General features: G+C 40.2%; 1 protein-coding gene across 1 annotated transcript in view; it reads left to right on the top strand.

The window, feature by feature from the left end:
• ALKBH8 (alkB homolog 8, tRNA methyltransferase) overlaps positions 1-17056 on the top strand; it is a 117085-nt gene that overhangs the window by 47989 nt on the left and 52040 nt on the right. Inside the window, exon 7 of the mRNA XM_040257911.1 lies at positions 6867-6973. Within this exon, the coding sequence (XP_040113845.1) occupies positions 6867-6973 (107 nt within the window). The remainder of the gene's footprint in view (positions 1-6866; positions 6974-17056) is intronic.

Below are 17056 nucleotides of genomic sequence, written 5' to 3'. Positions count from 1 at the left end.
ATTTAACTCAGATGACCATTATATCTACTACTGTGGGCAAGAATCCCTTAGAAGAAATGGAATAGCCTCATAGTCAACAAAAGAGTCCGAAATGCAGTACTTGGGTGCAGTCTCAAAAACAACAGAATGATCTCTGTTCGTTTCCAAGGCAAACCATTCAATATTACAGTAATCCAAGTCCATGCCCCAACCAGTAGTGCTAAAGAAGCTGAAGTTGAATGGTTCTGTGAAGACCTAGAATACCTTCTAGAACTAACACCCCAAAAAGATGTCCTTTTCATTATTGGGGACTGGAATGCAAAAGGAGGAAGTCAATAGCTACCTGGCATAACAGGCAAGTTTGGCCTTGGAGTACAAAATGAAGCAGGACAAAGGCTAACAGTTTTGACAAGAGAACACACTGGTCATAGCAAACACCCTCTTCCTACAACACGAGAGACAACTCTACACATGGACATCACCAGGTGATCAATACCGAAATCAGATTGATTATATTCTTTGCAGCCAAAGATGGAGAAGCTCTATCGAGTCAGCAAAAACAAGAATGGGAGCTGACTGTGACTCAGATCATGAACTCCTTATTGTAAAGTTCAGACTTGAAGAAAGTATGGAAAACCACTACATCATTCAGGTATGACCTAAATCAAATCCCTTATTATACAGTGGAAGTAACAACTAGGATAAAGGGATTAGACCTGATAGAGTGCTTGAAGAACTATGGACAGAGGTTCATGACATTGTACAGGAGGCAGTGATCAAGACCATCTCCAAGAAAAAGAAATGCAAAAAAGCAAAATGGCTGTCTGGATGGCCTTACAAATAGATGTGAAAAGAAGAGAGGCGAAAAGCAAAGTAGAAACGGAAAGATATAAGCATCTGAATGCTGAGTTCCAAAGAATAGCAAGAAGAGAGAAGAAAGCCTTCTTCAGCAATCAGTGCAAAGAAATAGAGGACAAGAACAGAGTGGGAAAGACTAGAGATCTCTTCAAGAAAATTAGAGATACCAAGGGAACATTTCATGCAAAGATGGGCTCGATAAAGGACAGAAATGGTATGGACCTAATAGAAGCAGAAGATCTTAAGAAGAGGTGGCAAGAATACACAGAAGAACTGTACAAAAAAGATCTTCACGACCCAGATAATCACGATGGTGTGATCACTCATCTAGAACCAGACATCCTGGAATGTGAAGTCAAGTGGGCCTTAGAAAGCATCACTACGAACAAAGCTAGTGGAGGTGATGGAATTCCAGTTGATCTATTTCAAATCCTGAAAGATGATGCTATGAAAGTGCTGCACTCAATATGCCAGCAACTTTGGAAAACTCAGCAGTGGCCACAGGACTGGAAAAGGTCAGTTTTCATTCCAATCCCAAAGGAAGGTAATGCCAAAGAATATTCAAACTACTGTACAATTGGACTGATCTTAGATGCTAGCAAAGTAATGCTCAAAATTCTCCAAGCCAGGCTTCAATAATATGTGAACCATGAACTCCCGTATGTTCAGGCTGGATTTAGAAAAGGCAGAGGAACCAGAGATCAAATTGCCAACTTCTGTTGGATCACCACAAAAGCAAGAGAGTTCCACAAAAAATCTACTTCTTCTTCATTAACTAGCCCAAGGCTTTGACTGTGTGGTTCACAACAAACTGTGGAAAATTCTTCAAGAGATAGGAATACCAGACCACCTTACCTGCCTCCTGAGAAATCTGTATGCAGGTCAAGAAGCAACAATTAGAACTGGAAATGGAACAGCAGACTGGTTCCAAATTGGGAAAAGAGCAAGTCAATGCTGTATATTGTCACCTTCCTTATTATTTAACTTCTATGCAGAGTATATCATGGGAAATGCCTGGCTGGATGTAGCACAAGCTGGAATCAAGATTGCTGGGAGAAATATCAATAACCTCATACGCAGATAACACCACCGTTATGGCAGAAAGCGAAGAACTGCTAAAGAGTCTCTTGATGAAAGTGAAAGAGGAGAGTGAAAAACCCGACTTAAAGCTCAGCATTCAGAAAACTAAGATCATGGCATCCAATCCCATCACTTCATGGGAAATAGATGGGGAAACAAGAGAAACAGCGACAGACTTAATTTTGGGGGCTCCAAAATCACTGCAGATGGTGACTGCAGCCATCAAATTCAAAGATACTTGTTCCTTGGAAGAAAAACTATGACCAACGTAGACAGTGTATTAAAAAGCAGAGACATTAGTTTGCCAAGAAAGGTCCGTCTAGTCAAAGCTATGATTTCTCCTGTTGTCATGTATGGATGTGAGAGTTGGACTGTGAAGAAAGCTGAGCACCGAAGAATTGATGCTTTTGAACTGTGGTGTTGGAGAAGACTCTTGAGAGTCCCTTGGACTGCAAGGAGATCCAACCAGTAAGTTCTAAGGCAAATCAGTCCTGAATATTCATTGGAAGGATGATGCTGAAGCTGAAACTCCAATACTTTGGCCACCTGATGCGAAGAACTGACTCATTTGAAAAGACCCTGATGCTGGGAACGACTGAGGGCAGGAGGAGAAGGGGTCGACAGAGGGTGAAATGGTTGGATGGCATCACTGACTCAATGGACATGAGTTTGAGCCAGCTCTGGGAGTTGGTGATGGACAGGGAGGCCTGGCGTTCTTCAGTCCTTGGATTTGCACAGTCAGACATGACTGAGCGACTGAACGGAAGTGCTAAAACTGTAGAGTCTGAGTCTAGTACTTGATGATGTTTTCCCATCAAGCGTTTTCACCCAGATTGATTTCATTCCTTTGAGTCATAGCTGATCATCTCTAATGAAGGAATTAATGTTTGTATGTGCTCAGTGCTCAGTTGTGTCTCACTCTTTGCGACCATTTGGACTGTAGCCCTCCAGGCTCCTCTAGGGGTTTTTCAGTAAGAATACTGGAGTGAGTTTCCATTTCCTCCTCCAGGGATCCTCCCAACCCAGGGATTCGACTCAGGGATGGAACCCACATCTCCTGTGTCTCCTGCATTGCAGGTAGATTCTTTACCACTGAGCCAAATTAATAATAATCTATTATTGTTTCTTTTTTGTGGACCTTAGTGTTTATTCAGAAAATTGAATCCTATATGTATGTTTGCTTAAAATGGGCTCCAATGGTACTTTCTCTCCTTTTCCCAACATTTAATAATGAAATTTTTTAGACAGAAAAGTTGATCATATTATACAATAAATCTGTTTAAATTCACCACCTAGATACTACAGTTAACATTTTAATATATCTCCTTTATTAAATGTCTGTTCATCTATTGATCCTCAGTCTGTTGGCCCATCTTCTTTTAGTTATACATTTCAGGGAAGTTACAGGCTTCAGTACGTTTCATGTCCAAAACATAATTTATCTACAGTGTTTTTAAAATAGAATGCTTTTGGAGTGTGGAGAATGCTTTATGGACTGTTTGAAATTATGTGTCATCATTTGGAACAGGTAATTGGAAAACTAAGTTCTATCATCATACTTTATTTTCCATACTTAGTTTGAAAGGGCATATGAGAAACTGAAAAAGACAGAGTTTTTTAGACCAGTATTATTGTTGTTCAGTCGCTCACTCATTTACGACTCTTTGCGACCCCATGAACTAACATGCCAGAGTTCCCTGTCCGTCACTATCTCCTGGAGTTTGCTCAAACTCATGTCCCTTGAGTCAGTGATGCCATCCAACTGTCTCATCCTCTGTCACCCGCTTCTCTTCCTGCCCTCAATCTTTCCCAGTGTCTGTGTCTTTTCCAATGAGTTGGCTCTTTTCATCAAGTGGTCAAAGTGTTGGAGCTTCAGCTTCAGCATCAGTCCTTCCAGTAAATACTCAGGACTGATTTCCTTTAGGATTGAGTGGTTTGATCTCTTTGTTGTCCAAGGGACTCTCAGGAGTCTTCTCAGCACCACAGATTCAAAAGCATTGATTCTTTGGCACTCAGCCTTCCTTATGGTCCAACTCTCACATCCATACATGACTACTGGAAAAACCATAGCTTTGACTATATGGACCTTTGTTGGCAAAGTGATGACTCTGCTTTTTAATATGCTGTCTAGGTTGGTCATAGCTTTTCTTTCAAGGAGCCAAGTGTCTTTTAATTTCATGATAGTGATCGCTGTCTTCAGTGATTTTGGAGCCCAAGAAAATAAATTCTGTCACTGTTTTCATTTTTTCCCTATCTGCTTGCCATGAAGTGATGGAACCGGATGCCATAATCTTCGTTTTCTGTTTTTCTTTTAGATCTTAGATTTTTGAATGTTGAATTTTAAGCCAGCTTTCTCACTCTCCTCTTTCACACTTCATCAAGAGGCTCATTAATTTTTCTTTACTGTCTGCCATTAGGGTGGTGTCATCAGCATATCTGAAGTTATTGATATTCCTCCCAGAAATCTTGATTCTAGCTTATGCTTCATCCAGCCCAGCATTTTGCATGATGTACTCTGCATAGAAGTTAAATAAGCTGGTGACAGTATACAGCCTTGAAATACTCCTTTCCCAATTTGGAACCAGTTCGTTTTTCCATGTCCAGTTGGTTCTAACTGTTGCTTCTTGACCCGCATACAGGTTTCACAGGAGGCCGGTAGGATGGTCTGGTTTTCCCATCCGTTTAAGAATTTTCCACATGTTGTAGAAAGTCAAAGCCTTTAGCGTAGTCAGTGAAGCAGAAGTAGATGTTTTTCTGAAATTCCCTTGCTTTTTCTATGATCCAGTGGTTGTTGGCAATTTGATCCCTGGTTCCTCTGCCTTTTCTAAATCCAGCTTGTACATCTGGAAGTTCTTGGTTCACATACTGTTGAAGCCTAGCTTGAAGGATTTTGAGCATGATCTTGCTAGCATGTGAAGTGAGTGCAACTGTGCAGAAGGGTAAGCCCTTCTTTGGGATTAGAATGAAAAATGACCTTTTCCAGTCCTGTGGCCACTGCTGAGTTTTCCAAATTTGTTGGTATATGGAGTGCAGCACTTTAACAGTATCATCTTTTAGGCTTTGAAATAGCTCAACTGGAATTCCATCACCTCCCCTAGCTTTGTAGTGATGCTTCCTAAGGACTGCTTGACTTCATGCTCCAGGATGTCTGGCTGTTGGTGATTGATCACACCATCGTGGTTATCTGGGTCATTAAGACTTTCTTGTACAGTTCTTCTGTTTTCTTGCTACATCATCTCAATATCGTCTGCTTCTATTAGATCCATACCATTTCTGTCCTTTATGAGCCCATCTTTGCATGAAATGTTACCTTGGTATCTCTAATTTTCTTGAAAAGATCTCTAGTCTTTCCCATTCCATTGTTTTCCTGTTTCTTTGCACTAATCACTTAAAAAGGCTTTCTTATCTCTGTGTACTATTTGAAACACTTCATTCAGATGTGTGTATCTTTCCTTTTCTCTTTTGTCTTTCATTTCTCTACTTTTCTCAGCTATTTGTAAGGCCTCCTCAGACAACCATTTTTTCTTTTTGCATTTCTTTTTCTTGGGGTTCGTTTTGATCACCACCTGCTGTACAGTGTTATGAACCTCCGTCCATAGTTTTTCAGGCACTCTGTTTACCAGGTCTAATCCCTTGAATCTATTTGTCACTTCTACTGTATAGTCATAAGGTATTTGACTTAGGTCATACCTGAATGGCCTGGTGGTTTTCCCTGTTTTCTTCAATTTAAGTCTGAATTTTGCAATAAGGATCAATATAATTCTATATAATTTATGAAGAATTTTCATGTATATCATCTGTTTTACCCAATATCATTATTATTATTAATAGGTATTAGTTACTGAATGCTTGCTTTTGTGCCTGGTGCTGTCCTAAATTTACCTTTGATGAAGGTATTATGCTAAATAATGTTCATCCCACTGATACTTAGTTGGCATATTTATTTTTCACATGGATTGATTTGTTCGCTTAAATTTTTTTTAGCCCTTTGACGTGCCTTTTTAAAATTCACATTTGGAGATTTCCCTTATGGTCCCATGGCTAAGATGGTGCTCCAAATTCAAGAGGCCCAGGGTTCAATCCCTGGTCAGAAAACTAGATCCCATGTGCTGCAACCAAGACCCAGTGCAGCCAAATAAATAAATGAATAAATAAGAAAATATTTAAGTCTAAAATGTGTCACTTTAAAGGAAAAATGAATTATATGAAAACCTGCATCTAATAGTTACTTTTCCTTAAATTGTTAATATTCTAAAATGGGCTTCCCACATGGCACTAGTGATAAAGAACCCACCTGCCAGTGCAGGAGATATAAGAGATGCAGGTTCAGTTCCTAAGTCAGGAAGATCCTCTGGAGGAAGGCATGGCAACCCACTGCAGTATTCTTGCCTGGAGAATCCCATGGACAAAGGAACCTGGCAGGCTACAGTCCAGAGAGTCACAAAAAGTTGGACATGACTGAAGTGACTTTGCATGCCTGCACATGAATAATAATATCTACTGTTTTTGTGTTTACAATGTACCAGATACTATGACAATCCTATAAGAGTTGAGGAAACTGGACACAGAGGTGTTAAATGAGTTGTCCTGAATCATATGGCCAGTAAGTGAAAAAGCCAAGATATGAATGTTTCAGGTTCTAAGTCCTTGAATTTGACTACTAATGTTTTTCATAGTATGAATGCTTCTCTGACCACCTGCATCACAATTTCCTTAGGTAATTGTTAGAAATGCAGATTCCTGAGCCTTACTGTAGACCTACTTTTAATCATTCAGTTGATTCTTATGTGCACTGAAGTCTGAGAGCCACTGTGCTATGCTCTCCTATAAGCATCACCACGTTTTAATCTCTATTAGCTTAAAAAGATAGAATCAATGAATCACTCTTATTTTTGGAGCGTATGACTTTTTGGGTTGATTGCTCTTCATGCTTCTGTCTGTATTTCAAGATTGTCATGGATTTTAAGCACCCAGACGGCGTGACAGTGCCAGTTATGCTGCCTTGTCGGAGTTTGCTGGTGATGACAGGAGAATCTAGATACCTTTGGACCCATGGGTATGTACTGAGATGACCCAGATGACAGGATACCTTTTGCCTTGTGAGAGTCTCATTCTTTTCTGAGCCGCCAGAACCATGCCTCAGGCTTGCACATTGAGGCTTGCACATGTCCTGGCTTCCCCAGGGACATCTATGGCTTTCTTAAAAACTCTTTGTCTTGAAAAAATTTCAGATTTTAAGAAAAATTGTAAGCATAATATGGTGAATTCCCTTCACCTTTCACATAGGTTTACCAATTGTGAATATGTTGCTGTCTGTTTTCATTGCTGCCAAAATCTTGTCTCTGTGTCCACTGATGCTGCACAGAAATATGAAGAAAGAGTTTGGAAGAAATAGAAATCTGGCTTTAATCCTCTGCTTGGTGTAGTGGTGCACACCTGTAGTTCTAGCTTTGGGACTCTGCAGCAGGAGGATTGCTTGAGTCTCAGGAGTTCTGGGCTGTAGTACGCTATGCTGATCAGGTGTCTGCGCTAAGTTTGGCATAATTTTTTCTCTGATGTGTTATTGTTATTATTTGCTCAATCGTTGAGAGGAAGTTGCAGCTATGATGACCTTTTATCTTTACATGGTTCATTGCATATTTTTAAAGAGCAGGAACATTGTCTGTATTAGGGGTTGGCAAACTGTGGCTCATGAGCCAACTTCAGCCCTTATTTTTACACAGCTCTTGATCTAAAAGTGGTTTTACATTTTTAAAGTGTTGTAAAGAACAAAAACAAAAAAGAATATGTGATAGAGACATAGATCACCTTCTATGCCTGAAATACATACTATCTGGTCTTGTCACAGAAAAACTTTTCCAGCCCCTTGTTCTATGAAACTGCAGTGTATGCCTCAAATTCAGGAAGTCCAACATTAATCAAATGCTCTTATCATGCTCATACAGTCCATCTTGAAAATTTGCTAGTTGCACTTTATACTACTGTCAAAGAAAACCAGACTTTGACAGTAGTTAAAGCAACAAAAACAGATTTTACTCAGGAACTATTGGAATAAAGGAAGAGAGTATAGGGGTGGACTCAATTTCAAATGTAATAAGGAAAAATGGAGATTTATAGGCAGAGAGCCCACGGTTGAGGGTGGGGCAGTGTGCATGGATAGAAAATTACTAACAAGAAACATCAGTAGGAAGGGAGAATTCTGGCTACAATAGGATTCTTCCTGAAGGCACACCACAGTGATCAAACATCACCTGGGGGAAAGATAGGTATAAGGAACTTGGTCAGTTACCAAGGATGATCATATAATGGAGGATAGTGGATTGTGGCTAAACTGTGACTTAACAGGATTCTTGCTAAAATAGGGCACTAGACATGCCCAGGATAAGGCACTGACACCCCACTCTAGTACTCTTGCCTGGAAGATCCTGTGGATGGAGGAGCCTGGTGGGCTGCAGTCCATGGGGTTGCTAAGAGTCGGACACGACTGAAGCGACTTAGTAGCAGCAGCAGCAGCAGCAGACATGCCTAAGGACAGGGCCCATTTGGGCCCAGAGTCAGTTTAGTTCAGTAGCTCAGTCATGTCCAGCACTTTGCGACCCCATGGACTGCAGCATGCCAGGCTTCCCTGTCCATCACCAACTCCCAGAGCTTGCTCAGACTCATGTGCATCAAGTCAGTGCATCTTGTCCTCTGTCATCCCTTTCTCCTTCTGCCTTCAATCTTTCCCAGCATCAGCATCTTTTCCAATGAGTCGGTGCTTCGCATAAGGTGCCAAAGTATTGTAGTTTCGGCTTCAGCATCAGTCCTTCCAATGAATATTCAGGACTGATTTCCTTTAGGATTGACTGGTTTGATCTCCTTGCAGTCCAAGGGACTCTCAAGAGTCTTCTCCAACACTACAGTTCGAAAGCATCATTTCTTTGGCACTCAGCCTTCTTTATGGTCCAACTCTCACACCCATACATGACTATTGGAAAAACTATAGCTTTGACTATATGGACCTTTGTTGGTGAAGTAATGTCTCTGCTTTTTAATATGCTGTCTAGGCTTGTCATAAATTTTCTTTCAAGGAGTAAGTATCTTTTAATTTAATGGCTGCAGTCACCATCTGCAGAAATTTTGGAGCCCAAGAAAATAAAGTCTGTCACTGTTTGCATTGTTTCCCCATCTATTTGCTATGAAGTGATGGGATCAGATGCCATGATCCTAGTTTTTTTGAATATTGAATTTTAAGCCAGGTTTTTCATTCTCCTCTTTCAACTTCATCAAGAAGCTCTTTAGTTCTTCTCTTTATGCCATAAGGGTGGTGTCATCTGCATATCAGAGGTTATTGATATTTTCTTGGAAAACTTGATTCCAGCTTGTGCTTCATTCTTCCAGCCCAGCATTTTGCATGATGTACTCTGCATATAAGTTAAATAAGCAAGGTGATAATATACAACCTTGACATACTCCTTTCCCAATTTTGAACCAGTCGGTTTTTCCATGTCTGGTTCTAAGTGTTGCTTCTTGACCTGCGTACAGATTTCTCTGGTGGCAGGTAAGGTGGTCTGGTGGTCTGGGCTCAGAGTAACCTGCCGAAAGTTTGGTTGAGGAGAGTCTGTCAGTACCTCATGGTAAGTTTTCCATCTGATCTAGGATTTGATCCATGATCCTGCATTACATTTAGTTGTCAATTCTCTTTAGCGTTCTTTAATTTGAAGCAGTTTTTCAACTTTTCTTTGTCTTTTTGACATTTACACTTTTAAGAATGCCAGTTGTTCTACATAATGACCCTGAGGTTTTTTTTTTTTGAATCTAATGTAAATGAAATGAGTTATTAACTCTTGGCAGGAATAAGTCCTCAGCCTTTTGAGGTGGAAGCATCATTCTGCTAAAATTTACACATATTGTCACTTAAAATACTACTGAATTCTGAACTTATTAGTGCTGCCCTGGTTGGAGACTTTTTTTGACTCATTTTTTAAAAATTCAGAGAAGTGAGCATTTAAATGAGTTTGTAATCTGTCCTAAATGAACCATAAAAACAGCCTGATTTTGTGCACTAAAGATTAAATTTGCCTGATTTTTTTTTTCACAGCCATTTAAAATATTTTTCACTTTCAGCAATTGAAAATGGTGATTTGATCCAATAGTTTAAAGTGTTCCTGTAATTTTGAAAATACTAAAGGCAAAGGAGAAAAGGAAATAAATACTCATCTGAATGCAGAGTTCCAAAGAATAGCAAGGAGAGGTAAGGAAGCATTCCTCAGCAATCAATGCAAAGAAATAGAAGAAAACAATAGAATGGGAAAGACTAGAGATCTTTTCAAGAATATTAGAGATAAAAAGGTAATATTTCATGCAAAAATGGGCACAATAAAGGACAGAAACAGTATGGACCTAGCAGAAGCAGAAGATATTAAGCAAAGGTGGTTAGAATACACAGAAGTATACAAAAAAGATCTTAATGATCCAGATAACCAGGGTGGTGTGATCACTCACCTAGAGCCAGGCATCTTGGAGTATGAAATCAAGTGGGCCTTAGGAAGCATCACTACAAACAAAGCTAGTGGAGGTGATGGAATTTTAGCTAAGCTATTTCAAATCCTAAAAGATGATACTGTTAAAGTGCTGCACTCCATATGCCAGCAAATTTGGAAAACTCAGCAGTGACCATAGGACTGTAAGTGGTCAGTTTTCATTCCAATCCCAAAGAAGAGCAATGCCAAGAATGTTTAACCTACTGCACAGTTGCACTCACTTCACATGCTAACAAGGTCATGCTCAGAATCTTTCAAGCTAGGCTTCAACAGTATGTGAATCAAGACCTTCCAGATGTTCAAGCTGGATTTAGAAAAGGCAGGGGAACCAGAGATCAAATTGCCAGATCCTTTGGATCATAGAGCAAGAGAGTTCCAGAAAAACATCTACTTCTGCTTTATTGGCTATGCTAAAGCCTTTGACTGTGTGGATCACAACAACCTGTGGAAACTGTTAAAGAGATGGGAATACCAGACCACATTACCTGCCTCCTGAGAAATCTCTATGCAGGTCAAGAAGGACATGGAACAATAGACTGGTTCCAGATTGGGAAAGGAGTATGTCAAGACTGTACATTGTTACCCTGCTTATTTAACTTATATGCAGAGTACCCATGCAAAATGCCTGGCTGGATGAAGCACAAGGTGGAATCAGGGTTTCTGGGGAAAATATCAATAACCTCAGAAATACAGATGATACCAGCCTTATTGCAGAAAGTAAAGAAAAACTAAAGAGCCTCTTGATGAAGTGTGAAAGAGGAGAGTGAAAAAGTTGGCTTAAAACTCAACATTCAAAAAACGAAGATCATGGCATCCAGTCCCATCATTTCATGGTAAATAGCTGGGTAAACAATGGAAACAGTGACAGACTCTATCTTCTTGGGCTCCAAATGACTATAGATGGTGACTGCAGCCATTAAATTAAGAGACACTTGCTCCTTGGAAGAAAAGCTATAACAAACCTAGATAGTATATTAAAAAGCAGAGACATTACTTCACTGACAAAGGTCTGTCTAGTCAAAGCTATAGTTTTTCCAGTAGTCATGTATAGATGTGAGAGTTGGACCATAAAGAAAGCTGAGTGTCAAAGAATTGATCCTTTTGAACTATGGCATTAGAGAAGACCCTTGAGAGTCCCTTGGACAGCAAAGAGATCAAACAAATCACTCCTAAAGGATATCAGGCCCGAATATTCATTGGAAGCACTGAAAAAATTGATTGTATATGAGTATTAGCAGCTTTTACAGGACTCTGAATTTTCAGCTTCTTTTGAAAATTGACCACATCTGAAAACATTAGACCACAGTATCTTTTGACAGCAGTAGCTAAGACTATCAATGGCCTTCTTTAGGTGCAACTATATTTTCAGGTTCTCTAGGGTTCCTACTGCTTTCTATGATTGCCTGCAGTATGACTGAGTATCTGTTGTTATTCATCACTGTGCTCATACTAATGTCTTTATCTTATAATAGACTTAAATGAAAATTATTTCTTAAACTTACATCTGTTTTAGAAGTGGGGGGAAAAGCTAGAAGGAATAGGAATGTGTGTTTTAAGAAAAATGGAAGAGAATGCTTAATTTTTTTGAAATGAAGACAGTTCCTATGTATTTAATGGCAAACAGTGTATTTCTAAAGTCTACCTGCTTCACTCATTTATGTTATTAGACTAGCCTTGGGTTCAGTTAGTTCATGAATCTGTGTGAGCTCTCCTTTTAAATTATTTTTGGAGCCCTTTGTGCTAGATACTGTCTAAAAGCTTTACATACATTAACTCATGTAACTGATATAATCATAGTGGAAAGTTTTTTTCATGGTTTTGCCCACATTTTTAAAAGAAATTGGAGCATAAAGAGGTTCCATAATTTGTACAGAGTTATGAAATGAGTCAAGGGCAGAGACAAGATCAGAGTCTGCCTTCAGGATCTATGCTCCTAACCATACTGTTACAACTAAATTCGTTTGCTCCCTTTCATCTGAATTTATGCAGGTGCCTTGTAGCCTTCACACTTTTGTCAACTCTTAATGGAATAAATTTCCTTTTCCTTTCCATTCACTTCTTTTTAACATATAGCTCAACTTGTTTGTTTGTTTCCTTTATAATATATAAAGTTTTTTCTGATGACAATAGCCTGAAATAATTTCTCCCTTAACTCCTAAAGACTGTGTTGTCTCCTACTGGCTTGTGCTATCTTTTCTATCCTATTGAACTATTACTTAAATTTATAATAATGTTTATATCTTTTTATTTAATGTTTTCCTAACTAGATTATAATTTGAGTACAGGGAAAAAAAGATGATCAGAGATATTTAAATAATTATTTTTAACATATAGATTGCCTATTCCCAAAAGTCCGAGATTGGTTCCAAAAGCAGTAAGTACTGCTTGACCTTTGCCTAAGATTTAACTCTAGGCAATTGAAATAATTGACTTCAGAGAGCCATCAGTTCAGTTCAGTTCAGTCGCTCAGTCGTGTCTGACTCTTTGTGACCTCATGAATTGCAACACGCCAGGCCTCCCTGTCCATCACTAACTCCCGGAGTTCACTCAGACTCACGTCCATCGAGTCAGTGATGCCATCCAGCCATCTCATCCTCAGTAGTCCCCTTCTCCTCCTGCCCCCAATCCCTCCCAGCATCAGAGTCTTTTCCAGTGAGTCAACTCTTCGCATGAGGTGGCCAAAGTACTGGAGTTTCAGCTTTACCATCATTCCTTCCAAAGAAATTCCAGGGTTGATCTCCTTCAGAATGGACTGGTTGGATCTTGTTGCAGTCCAGGAGACTCTCAAGAGTCTTCTCCAACACCACAGTTCAAAAGAATCAATTCTTTGGTTATAGTCCAACTCTCACATCCATCCATGTCCACTGGAAAAACGATAGCCTTGACTAGACGGACCTTTGTTGGCAAAGTAATGTCTCTGGTTTTCAATATGCTATCTAGGTTGGTCATAACTTTTCTTCCAAGGAGTAAGCGTCTTTTAATTTCATGGCTGCAATCACCATCTGCAGTGTAAAGTCTGACACTGTTTCCACTGTTTCCCCATCTATTTCCCATGAAGTAATGGGACCGGATGCCATGATCTTTGTTTTCTGAATTTTGAGCTTTAAGCCAACTTTTTCACTCTCCTCTTTCACTTTCATCAAGAGGCTTTTTAGCTCCTCTTCACTTTCTGCCATAAGGGTGGTGTCATCTGCATATCTGAGGTTATTGATATTTCTCCTGGCAATCTTGATCCCAGCTTGTACTTCTTCCAGCCTAGCATTTCTCATGATATACTCTGCATATAAGTTAAATAAACAGGGTGACAATATACAGCCTGGACATACTCCTTTTTCTACTTGGAACCAGTCTGTTGTTCTATGTCCAGTTCTAACTGTTGCTTCCTAACCTGCATATAGATTTCTCAAGAGGCAGGTTAGGTGGTCTGGTATTCCCATCTCTTTCAGAATTTTCAAGTTTATTATGATCCACACAGTCAAAGGCTTTGGCATAGTCAATAAAACAGAAATAGATGTTTTTCTGGAACTCTTGCTTTTGTGATGATCCAGTGGATGTTGGCAGTTTGGTCTCTGGTTCCTCTGGCTTTTCTAAAACCAGCTTGAACATCTGGAAGTTCGTGGTTCACGTATTGCTGAAGCCTGGCTTGGAGAATTTTGCACTTTACTAGTGTGTGAGATGAGTGAAATTGTGCAGTAGTTTGAGCATTCTTTGGCATTGCCTTTCTTTGGGATTGGAATGAAAACTGACCTATTCCAGTCCTGTGGCCACTGCTGAGTTTTCCAAATTTGCTGGCATATTGAGTGCAGCACTTTCACAGCATCACCTTTCTGGATTTGAAATAGCTCAACTGGAATTCCATCACCTCCACTAGCTTTGTAGTGATGCTTTCTAAGGCCCACTTGACTTCACATTCCAGGATGTCTGGCTCTAGATGAGTGATCACACCATCGTTATTATCTGGGTCATGAAGATCTTTTTTGTACAGTTCTTCTGTGTATTCTTTCCACCTCTTCTTAAGATCTTCTGCTTCTGTTAGGTCCAGACCATTTCTGTCCTTTATCGAGCCCATCTTTGCATGCAATGTTCCCTTGGTATCTCTAATTTTCTTGAAGAGGATCTCTAGTCTTTCCCATTTTGTTGTTTTCCTCTATTTCTTTGCATTGATCGCTGAAGAAGGCTTTCTTATCTCTTCTTGCTATTCTTTGGAACTCTGCATTCAGATGGTTATATCTTTCCTTTTCTCCTTTGCTTTTTGCTTCTCTTCTTTTCACAGCTCTTTGTAAGGCCTGCCCAGACAGCCATTTTGCTTTTTTGCATTTCTTTTCCATGGGGATGGTCTTGATCCCTGTCTCCTGTACAATGTCATGAACCTCCGTCCATAGTTCATCAGGCACCCTATCTATCAGATCTAGGCCCTTAAATCTATTTCTCACTTCCACTGTATAATCATAAGGGATTTGATGTAGGTCATACCTGAATGGTCTAGTGGTTTTCCCTACTTTCTTCAATTTAAGTCTGAATTTGATAATAAGGAGTTCACGATCTGAGCCACAGTCAGCTCCTGGTCTTGTTTTTGTTGACTGTATAGAGCTCTCCACCTTTGGCTGCAAAGAATATAATCAATCTGATTTTGGTGTTGACCATCTGGTGACGTCCATGTGTAGAGTCTTCTCTTGTGTTGTTGGAAGAGGGTGTTTGCTATGACCAGTGCATTTTCTTGGCAAAACTGTATTCGTCTTTGCCCTGCTTCATTCCGCATTCCAAGGCCAAATTTGCCTGTTACTCCAGGTGTTTCTTGACTTCCTACTTTTGCATTCCAGTCCCCTATAATGAAAAGGACATCTTTTCTGGGTGTTAGTTCTACAAGGTCTTGGAGGTCTTCATAGAACTGTTCAACTTCAGCTTCTTCAGCATTACTGGTTGGGGCATAGACTTGGATTACCGTGATACTGAATGGTTTGCCTTGGAAACAAACAGAGATCATTCTGTCGTTTTTGAGATTGCATCCAAGTACTGCATTTCGGACTCTTTTGTTGACCATGATGGCTACTCCATTTCTTCTGAGGGACTCCTGCTTGCAGTAGTAGATATAATGGTCATCTGAGTTAAATTCACCCATTCCAGTCCATTTTAGTTCGCTGATTCTTAGAATATCGATGTTCACTCTTTCCATCTGCTGTTTGACCACTTCCAATTTGCCTTGATTCATGGACCTGACATTCCAGGTTCCTATGCAATATTGCTCTTTACAGCATTGGACCTTGCTTCTATCACCAGTCACATCCACAGCTGTGTATTGTTTTTGCTTTGGCTCCATCCCTTCATTCTTTCTGGAGTTATTTCTCCACTGATCTCCAGTAGCATATTGGGCACCTACTGACCTGGGGAGTTCCTCTTTCAGTATCCTATCATTTTGCCTTTTCATCCTGTTCATGGGGTTCTCTAGGCAAGAATACTGAAGTGGTTTTCCATTCCCTTCTCCAGTGGACCACATTCTGTCAGACCTCTCCACCATGACCCTCCCGTCTAGAGTTGCCCCATGGGCATGGCTTAGTTTCATTGAGTTAGACAAGGCTGTGGTCCTAGTGTGATTAGATTGACTAGTTTTCTGTGAGTATGGTTTCAGTGTGTCTGCCCTCTGATGCCTTCTTGCAGCACCTACCATCTTACTTGGGTTTCTCTTACCTTGGACGTGGGGTATCTCTTCTTGGCTGCTCCAGCAAAGCTCAGCTGCTGCTCCTTACCATGAATGAGGGGTATTTCCTCACCGCCGCCCTTCCTGAACTTCAACATGAGATGGCTCCTCTAGGCCCTCCTGCGCCCACGCAGCCACCACTCCTTGGATGTGGGTTTGCTCCTCCCGGCTGCCACCCCTGGCCTTGGACGCAGGTAGCTCTTCCCAGCTGCCACCCCTGACCTCCGATGCAGAGTAGCTCCTCTCAGCAGTTCCTGTGCCGTCGCAGCCTGGCTGTCTAGGCCGCTGCCCCTGACCTCGGACGTGGGGTAACCTCTGTTGGCCACCGCCCTTCAGCATGGGGTCCTCCTGACATTTGCCTCCGACCTCAGACGTGTGGTAGCTCCTCTCGGCTGCGCTTAGTGTGCTGGTCGCAGCCACCTGCCAAGAAAATGGTAATAGAATCATACATATGGATAATTACCTTAAATATAAATGGATTAAATGTACCAACCGAAAGACATAGACTGGGCAGATGAGAACATGTACATATATGTACTTCAACTTACCACATCAGTCTACTTAACCCCCCAAATTATATGTAATTATTTTATATTGTTAGATTAATCTTGTTTCCTAATGATCTTTTATTTTTTGTCTGGTTATTGATTGTGAAAACTAATAAACATCTTTACTATTGTGATTATGTAACTATTATTCACTTAATACCATTGTATCATGATTGGTCAACAGAAGATAGTAGAATTCTATATCACCAAAGCTGTCATTTAATAGAAAAATCTATAATCACTTTTTAAAATCCAGATGCATATCAGAATTATCTTAGAATTTTTTCATAAATACAAATGCCCAGGTATTGTATTCTTTTTTCCAGAGCTCCAGATGTGTTTCTAATGAGTAGCCATGTTTTAAAATAACTAGA

Source organism: Oryx dammah, unplaced genomic scaffold (assembly GCF_014754425.2).
Source record: "Oryx dammah isolate SB20612 unplaced genomic scaffold, SCBI_Odam_1.1 HiC_scaffold_17, whole genome shotgun sequence".
Classification (NCBI taxonomy): Eukaryota; Metazoa; Chordata; class Mammalia; order Artiodactyla; family Bovidae; genus Oryx; species Oryx dammah.
The sequence above is the reverse complement of the archived record's forward strand: the minus strand, read 5'-3'. Positions and strand labels throughout refer to the sequence as shown.